General features: G+C 30.6%; 1 protein-coding gene across 1 annotated transcript; it reads left to right on the top strand.

The window, feature by feature from the left end:
• The first annotated feature begins 1,182 nt into the window (after nucleotides 1–1,182).
• LOC130636043 (open rectifier potassium channel protein 1-like) lies at nucleotides 1,183–3,757 on the top strand. The gene is made up of 2 exons (XM_057445633.1): nucleotides 1,183–1,800; nucleotides 2,135–3,757. Exons 1-2 carry the CDS (start codon nucleotides 1,440–1,442, stop codon nucleotides 2,632–2,634), a joined length of 861 nt encoding a protein of 286 aa, XP_057301616.1. The 5' UTR covers nucleotides 1,183–1,439; the 3' UTR covers nucleotides 2,635–3,757.
• Nucleotides 3,758–9,635: the final 5,878 nt, after the last annotated feature.

The raw sequence follows: 9,635 nt of genomic DNA, 5'->3' as shown, positions 1-9,635 counted from the left end.
ATTTTTTATTTTATTATATTTTTTTTCTCACAAAATTAACGGTTAAGAAATTACTAGAGGCAGATAGAGGCACTAAATTTACGGGCGCCAAAAATGAACACGGCATAAAATTTCATGCTTCGTTAATTTCCTGTAATAAGGTAAACACCAAATTTTTATACTCAACAACAACAGTTTGTTTTTTATATTTTGGATTCGAATTATATATATTTGAATGCGGTAGACACTGTAAAAATGTAACAACCTCGTTCCCAGAGCACAAGAATAGAAGATAAAGAAGAAAAAACGAAATTAAGCTAACCTCAATATCAGTAAACATTGGCAAAGGTGTTTCAGGATTATTCTTAAGAAAATGAGTGCAAAATATAAAAAGAGAGATCCTTCTTCGCTTGGTTTTCACTTTTCAGTTTATGAACAACTTTTTTCCGTGAGATACGGCACGCTCAAGCTAAACCGAGGTAAGCTAAAAGGGTATTATTTTTAACCATTACAACGTCATGTGGCTTTAACATGAATGGATAATAACCCCCGTTTTTGCATTCTTTTTAATTTAGTAAATTTTACCGTAACGCCACGCCTTAGAAGGGCAAATGGATGAACCGTAAGAACAAACAATCATGCTCATCACGCAAGAGAAGTAGTATATAAAACTAGCCGTATTGCCGTGAAAGAATCCAATGTATCTCTCTTTAAATCCATGTAAGGGATACCACGAAAGAATTCACTATTAACATCTCCCTTACTTTTCCTGGAGTATCGTTAAAATATCGTTGTTTACATCTAGCACGGATACACTTATTATGGTAAGATTACTACTCATGCATAGGACCCTTCGAAATAAATATTTATTTAGCTGTGTCATAATGACGAAGCAGAAAATAGTGTGTGAGAATGGTAAATTAATTATGCATTAACTAAACCTAAAAAAAACACAGTTTTCCTTGTTGTGGTTTGTGGACAGAGCTTAACATACCCTACTCTTACAGAGAAAAAAATTATGCTAAAAGTAAAACTATTTGGGTGTAAAACAAAAAAAATTCTCAAGAATGTTTAAAAGTACTATAACGATGGTTACAAAATAAACAAAACAGAAATTGTGATAACAAAAAAAAGGGAAAAATTAATTTCAATTTCTTCACTTGCCAAGCGTGCTAGCAAAATATTGTTTTGCTTTAAGAATATTTCATGTACGTCATTCAATGCAAGTGTAAAAAATTAACTTTCAGTAGCTCAATAAAACGCGGCATATTATTTAAATATTCTAGTCTATAAAATTTAAACTCGTTTGTTAAAATTATTCATGAGCGATATTTAAATTATTTTTATGAAGAAAACGTGCCTTTTCCATGACAACTGGCTGAATAATAAGTTTTAAAAAAACTGAAAAACAATATCTAACTACTCGAATTCACAGAAACACCTGCTGCGTAAGTTTCAGAATGACTTCTAATTGCAATATCAGTGAAGTAAAGAAACATTACCGAGGGAAAGTTAAAAAATATCTTAAAAAAACGTTGTTACTCCATGTAGGTGTACAGATTTACACCCTTTTGGGTTCAATATTATTTCTCTATCTTGAGGAGTGTATCGGAAAGAATTATGAGAGAACGCAGAGCAAAGTACAAGATATTTGTATAGAATTTAACAACACGCGGCAGGCGTGGGTTAATTCGTCTTTACTTCAAAAAATAGAAGATATTTGCGACAAAGAAAAGCAACCATTAGGAAAGACTTGTGAATTCTCTCAAAAGTTAATATATAAATGGTGGCAATATACATTCACCGTTTGCTCTACCATAGGTAAGAATTTCCTTCTTCTTCTTTTTCTTCTTTTCTTCTTCTTCTTCTTTTTCTTTTTCTTTTTCTTCTTCTTTTTCTTTTTCTTCTTCTTCTTCTTCTTCTTCTTCTTCTTCTTCTTCTTCTTCTTCGTCTTCTTCTTCTTCTTCTTCTTCTTTTTCTTCTTCTTCTTCTTTTTCTTCTTCTTCATCTTTTTCTTCTTTTTTTTCTTCTTCTTCTTCTTCTTCTTCTTCTTCTTCTTCTTCTTCTTCTTCTCCTTCTCCTTCTTCTTCTTTTTCTTTTTCTTTCTTCTTCTTCTTTTTATGTTACTTATTTTTTATTTCTTATTATCATTCAGGATATGGAAATGTAGCACCATTAACTGATATTGGAAAGTTTTTTACCATCGCCTATGCAATACCAGGCATTGCCATCGCAGTTACAGCTTACGCTTACGTTGGACGGCTAATAAATGTTCTTACGCAATTTTCCATTGTGTATGTCCAACTAAAGATCTGTGGTAAAGCTAGAGTTACACGATTACATTTAAAGGTGCTTCTTTTTCAAGCAATTATAACCGTTGTTGTTATTTCACTTTTCGCTTCGATGGTTTCACTCAAGCAAACGGAAAATCTGCGTTACATTGATGCTGTGTATTTTGCGTTCATTTCTTTTACTACAATTGGATTTGGAGATTTTAATTATGATTTTGGAAAATACATCGACAAACTTCACTTGATAATCCCAATAAATCTCTTATTTATTGTTGGGCTTGGTTTGGTTGCGTCCTTAGTGACCACTGCAACTGCAGTATTTATGAATGACAAAGAAGAAGAAGAAGAACTATTTCGCTCTTAAAGTCATCAGTCTTTCAGTGAATGCTTTGCAAAATCTGTACATAGTAAACGAAAAGTGAGTCACTATAAACACGCTGCGAAGTTACCCACCAACCCATGACTAATTTAACGAAATGTTCGATCGTTATAACAGGTCCATAAATAAAACGAAAGGAACGATGAAGAAACGTTTTTGATGGCTGTCTTTTAGGTGATTTTTTTTGTGCGAAAATTGTAACTTTTCGGATTAATGCTTGGAAATTTTGTTTATTAAAAAAAAAAAAAAATGCCCACCACCAAAGTGCGCAATTGGACAATTTTTATCTAGCTACATATTCTGTCATATTTTAGTATTGTATTTCGTAATGTGGGGAAATTTGAATATTCGCTCGATGTAAAGAGTGAAAAAAGGACATTACAAAATAAAGAGTAAAAGGCTGGCTTTTGATTTGTGTTTTTGTAAGTTCCATTTGCTACATCGATATAAATAGCACCGAATAAGTTCGTAAAAATGTTTTGGGAATATCTTAAATTGACAGTTTGTTGGGATTTTTAAGGCGAATCTCCACCAGACAATTTTTACGACATCAAATATTTTGTAGAAAAGTATATGCGCAAAATTTCATCGCTGCAGCAAAAATATCGACTGACGAAAAGTAAAAATGGTTTCTATTTTTCGTCAAGTTTTAAAACCAATTAAAAAGCAGAAAAACATTAATTAGAAAGAAGAGTGCTTTTAGAAGGAATAGTTTAAAGATGGCATCCGAGCATGGTCGTGTTGCGTTGTCTAAAATAGTTCAACAACTAAATGCAAATCAAACAAATATTCATATCAATTGTAAAAAATATTATTAATAAAAGTCTAAAATCCACGCTTTCACGAAAACAAGTAACGCATTTTAACATTCGTCTAGAATTCACGTTCGCTAATTCAATTAAATTGATAGAATTGAAATCGTCCAGATTTTAATTTAATTGCGGTTTGCTTCTCCATTATACTTTTGTTTCGTCGCGAATTTTTTCGAAAGTCATTGAAAAAATAGTCTTGTGGAGATTTGCCTTTAATTGTAAATATATACATGGTTGTTGATGATTGTCATGACATTGTGTGTTAAAATTTCTTTCTCCTGTCATTCTTTTCAATTGTATATAAACAGGGTTATTGAATGTTACTGAACCAGTTAATGATATTCTAATTTGTTTTCCTTCATTTTTCATTGTTCTGGAACAAAATACGTTTTTGGGGCTTTTTAAAGTTACACGTGTACTTAATATTTCTTTAGCTTATTTTCTATTCTCAAAGTTCTATCTAAGTTCCATTATGGCATTAGCGTGGAAAAGAATTTGCTGTATTTTTGAGAAACATTTAAGTTTGTTCAATCTTAAGGCAAATGCAAGCTTTACCTGAAAAAAAAGCATTAGCTACAATGACCACTTCATTAGAACAATAAGGAACAATTTTTTTCTGATAGCCCACGCTTTTTCTTAGAATAATGACTTAAAAACGTGAAAAATGAATTTGCTTGTCGTACTGACCACAATTATTTATTTTGTTTTGAAACGCAGATGAGCCGTCCTCGACACTTAATGCGCTAAAATTCAGAAAGAATGCCAGATCATATGGCGCTAAATATTAATGTTTTTTTGGAAACAAAAAGAATTGATTTGCAGTCCAGGATGCTTAGAGGGTTCCTTGCAACCTCGTTCAAGGAATTTTTAGATTTTTTGGGCCTACGAAGTCGAGGTTGGGTTTCTTGTTATGGTTAATTCAAAGACATTATTTTGCAACCTACGTCACCAGCTTGAAAAAAAATGTCTGGATAATTTTCTTTGTTGCCACAAATACTTAATTGAATTCATTTTATGTAATATTTATACAGTTTATGGTAACCTCTGTCTCCAACATTTTTCTACGATACGAAAACAAAAATATTTGATGATACAAGCGTCATAAGGAATGAGGACTGGTTATGTTGATTAAAATAACAGAATAAAAAAAAGAACTTTATAAAATTTCACAGTATTCTGAGGAAATTGCCTAAATCAAAAATGTTATGTCCCTTCGCTTAGTACTTTTTTTTTAAAAGGAATTAAAATTGAAATGTTAATACTTAAAGAGAATGGAAAAGTTCGCTCAAAAGATTTTTAACTACGATCAACAAATCCTTAAGAAGATAAGAATGACGTAAAAAGTTAGAACAGGCTGAAGAATGTGTTATGTAGCAGATTCAAATCACCAATAAATAGACCAAAATCTTTCAATTGTTTTTTCGGAATATTATGCTAGACTAGAATGCGAGGAGGAAAGTGTGCCTACAGTTACACATCCTTAGTGTAGCTAGCAGCGAAAAAGGTGACTTTCAATAAACAATAACTTATTGGAATTGTTCATTATATTGAATGTAAAGTTAAAAACAAAATTATCCACACGTTGATACATTGTTGGACAAAATGATTGCCCGTCGGTAGCTAGGACGGTTTCTGGAATTAAAAAACATTGTCATAGTGGTGGAAGCTTATTCGAGGGTTAATTCTTTCAGGTTGCTTGGAAAAACGATTCCCTAAATCACTCTTAACTCATCCGAGTTTTTGAACAAGTATGTCACCAGACCGCTGCACTAACATATCGATTTATAAGAACTACCACAGAAATTTTCTTACGGATATTATCATTCTTAACAAAACTGGGGATATAAGGAACGGAAGTTGTTGTCTTTAGCGTAATTTTACCTGTTTGAAATTTAACTGCTTAGTGCGATGTCGAACTAGCGGGTCAAAAAATAATTCTCTTAAATATACTTGGCTTGAGAGAATCTAGTTTTGATCCTTGACGAGTTTTTGAAGAACGCTGCTACTCAAGTTAATAATTTCTTCATATATTATATATATTAAATGGTTATATTGTATATTGTAAAGATTATTCGCAAAAAAATATTATACACTTTCATACGCATTTTCTTATAAGAATGATAACTTTTCCTTCAGCCTTTTGAATTTGAAAATCGATATTTGTGCCTTATGTAATTGTTAACAGAGATTTGTAATAGTTATTTACAAAATCGACAACACGATTTCTTTATAAGAATACTAAAATTCTCATCAGGCTGGTCATTATTAGGTTGCCGTCTGTTAGCCTTGTGGTAGGCCCTTTGCTTCTAGTGCAGGAGGTGTTGGGTTCAAACCCCGGCCGAGTCAAATTGTGAATTCATGCTTTCTGCTTAGCATTCAGCATAAGAATAGGATTGATATGTAGGCGCTTGTCTAGATGAACAATTGCTGTGCTTGTACGACTTCTGTAGCTTAAATGGGATTTTTAAATGCATTAGGACCCCCTTGGTAGGACCCTCGTTGATAGCAGTACTAAAGTGACTAAAGAGGCTTGGGTAAACAATTTAATTATTAATAATAATTGTTCTAAAGAATATTTTCTCAACCTAAAATATATATTGTAAAATATTGAAATTAATCAACCATGAAGTAAATCAAGACTTTCGGGAATATCTAAAAGTTACCGTGATGTTATGAAACATTCAATGCTCAATGAAAACCAGCTTTGTATATGTGACATGATTTTATTATTCAGCTTATCAGCATATGTGCTTCTTAATCAACTATATAATTCGCGACAGCTGTGTAGTTATTAACTGCGTATGATTTTTCGAGTTCTTGAGATGACGTTTTGTTTCTTATTAATAAAGTGCGTACATGTTGAATGGCAAAATGACAGTTAATGAAAGCTACTGAGTGCATAAATTATGCGCAAGTTACAACACTCCTTCACGGAGTTATTTTATTATTATTATATTTTCTTTTGAGAAAAACTTTATTTTTTTCTTAAATTAAACTTGACTGTCAAAATACTAATAAAAAATGAGCAAAGACCATAAAAATTAACAAACGAAGAATTTACGAATTTTCAGAGCAGCAGAAAATATTAATAGGTTCTACACAGGAGAGTTTAAAAGCTTCATATCATAAACATTCGAACATTGAATTTGTTGCATTTAGTGAACAGATATTGTTGTTCTTCATGCTCAAGTATGCCTCATATGATGTATAATTAAAATCACAACACAGCTAGCCTGCCATATTGAATTTAGATTTTTAGAAAAATTAGCTTTTTTTAAGTCTTAATATTATTGTTGCTTTTTTTTAACAAACTTTGGTGAAAAGGATATGTTTAATTTAGTTACTGCTCAATATTTTTTTTTCATTTCTTTAAAATTTAAGGCTAACAAATATCTTATTCAGTATAGAAGAATTACACTTAAATTGAATATAAATGAAGTATATAAAATATAGAGTTGAAAAAGAAGATAAAAATTCTTCTTAATTATTAATACAAAGTATAACATAAAACAATAATTATTTATTTCGATTCGATTTATTTCGATTTTTCATATATTAACTCTATAAAAATTGAACGATTATTTCATTCTCAATTTGAAAACAAAAAATGTTACAAAATTAATTCAATAATGGCTTATGAATTATTAATGAGATTTGGGATGAGAAAATTGCTTCTGAATGGGACCACCCTAAATTGCAATGCCAGTAGAGCTCTACCTTAATTAGCTGTATCAAACAAGCTTATCTATAGGTGGTGTGTTTATCGGGGTTAGGGTCAAATCAAAAGAGCGATAAATATTTTTCAAACAAGTTTTACTCTTTCTAATTAAAAAATATTGATTAAAATCATACGGCATAGAATTATTGAAGTTATTAACGTTAACGATAATGAGAAGAAAATAATTGTTAAAAATTAAATGTTAGCTAGTTGTATTATGAAAACGTGTTGCTTGTTTGTTACGTTTGGAATGAATATAATTATGTGGAATTATTATATGCTAAAAATAGCTAAGTATAATTTATGTATTGTTATGTTTGTGTGTTCTGTATACTATCTTGGTTTACGCTTAGTTTTCACCCTTTTTACACATCTTTTTACTATTTTCGACAATTCCAAGTAACCAATAACAAAGAAACTATTTTAAAAAGTGAGAGAAAAAGATTATTTCGAATATCGACCATTATCATAATTAGCTAGCAGTAAAAGATTTAATTAGTGTTCTGATTTAACATCCCCTTCGGGCGTTGCCGCTTGAAAGGGGATGTTAAATTAGAAGAGGATGCTTTTTCGAAACAGACAGTTTGAGTGGAGCATTAACGGTGCCTTCCTCATCAATATAAAATTGCTTTCACCTACCATTGTTTCTTATTTATTTTACAGAATTTTTGTGGAGATAGTTCAGGGCGTAATTTCTGAAAAAGAACCTTAGATAAACGCCATACCTTTGTAAATATGTACGTCGACCTCTTATAAACGCCGCACCCTATTAGACACCGTCTTCTAATAAATGTCACTCTCTAATAAGCGCCGCCCTCTAATAGGAGCCGCCCTCTGATAAACACCGCCCTCTAATAAACACCGCCCTCTAATAAACACCGCCCTCTAGTAAAGCTTTTTTAAATATGTTTAATTAAAAAAGTCTTCATTTTTGCAATTTTTCAATTCTTTCTATTGAAAAAAGAAAGACCTACTTTTAAACATAAATTCACAGCATTGCATTTTCAAAAAATTGAAAAGAATAAAAAAAAGTAATTTCAGTAATTTTACATAATTTATTATGATTTATTGACAATAATGTCATTCAACTCAAAAGTTAAATTTTTGACTTGATTATTAAATTTGGTGTTCTGTTTACATAATTTTTACTAGTTCGTTTTAGTACGTTTAGTTTAATTGGATTGGTACTGATACTGGTAGCCGTAACAATAAATAGTTTGAATGTTTGAATGCTAGACATGATAAATAATAAAATGTAATCATAAATATTATGTTTAGATAAAAAATATATATTACTTATAAAAAGTAATTTCAAGAAAAGAAAAAAACAGAGGAAAGAGTGGATATTTTTGTACGATACATTGGTTGAATTAGTTGTTAGACATTGAATTGTCAAATACAAATACTAGCTTTTTGGTAAGTACGACTTTTTGTTGCTATATTCATTATTATTCAGCTTTAGTAGTTAAGTTGGTTGTTTGAGGGTGAAATCTCTTTTAGCTTCTAAAAAGTCAAGATTCTCCTCATTTTGACAAAATTAGCTCATAAAAAAACAGTAGACAGATTTTTTTAAGAAGAACATCTAAATTTCAACTGAGGCTGAATGTGCTTATTTTCTAACGCTTTTTTAGCCTCAAATGTTCTTTTAACAAAATAGACATTTACATACTGTTAACAATGAATGTTTTTACGAATGTATATGATGTTGAAATCATAATCATTGCAAAAACGTACATAGTGGTAAAAAGATAAGTGAAAAATAATTATTTCTTCAACCTCGTCCCCAGGACTTATTAGGCTTTTTATATTTGGGTATACTTGTTCAGGCCGTCCAAATATAAAAAGCCTAACAAGTCCTGAGGACGAGGTTGTTCTTTCTTTGGTATCACCAAACGTACATTATTTTGTCCTTATGAGTTGTAGCTAAGAAAACAGGCTAAACACCTTCCGAACATGTTCTCAGTATATCTCAGTCTCAACGATCAACGTGCTTTAAAAACTAGGTTCCGGGTGTATCGAAAATGTATATAAAAAAAAATATTAAGAAAATGTCCTTTAATTTCTGATGTTTACAACACGAACACAAAAAATGTTTAGTTAAATATCAACCTCATTCCCATGTCTCTTCCGTGTGATTTGTTGAAACAAATTAGAATTGATATTAATGATATTAAAGTACTAACTTTCCTTATTTATTCATTGCTTATCAATTCTTAATAGGAAATCAAATTCGAACTTAGGTCTATCGTTATTAATTAAAAGCAGGGACCTGGTAACTAAGTTGATATTAATCGGTAATTGACAATGTAATATTTCAATTGACACATTGAATTATTAATTATATTCGATACATTTGATACGAATAAAATTTATATAGTATATATATATATATGAAAAGAAAAGTTCATCAAGCTTCCATATAAAATGAAAATATCACTTGTGTTGATATAGTTAAA

This window comes from Hydractinia symbiolongicarpus, chromosome 1, assembly GCF_029227915.1.
Source record: "Hydractinia symbiolongicarpus strain clone_291-10 chromosome 1, HSymV2.1, whole genome shotgun sequence".
Taxonomy (NCBI): domain Eukaryota; kingdom Metazoa; phylum Cnidaria; class Hydrozoa; order Anthoathecata; family Hydractiniidae; genus Hydractinia; species Hydractinia symbiolongicarpus.
The sequence above is the reverse complement of the archived record's forward strand: the minus strand, read 5'-3'. Positions and strand labels throughout refer to the sequence as shown.

What these genes read in the sequence shown, in the direction of transcription:
- LOC130636043 (XM_057445633.1), top strand. Translation starts at nt 1,440, where the DNA reads ATGACTTCTAATTGCAATATCAGTGAAGTAAAGAAACATTACCGAGGG. An exon ending in CACCGTTTGCTCTACCATAG is followed by an intron (nt 1,801 to 2,134) that starts GTAAGAATTTCC and finishes ATTATCATTCAG; the next exon opens with GATATGGAAATGTAGCACCA.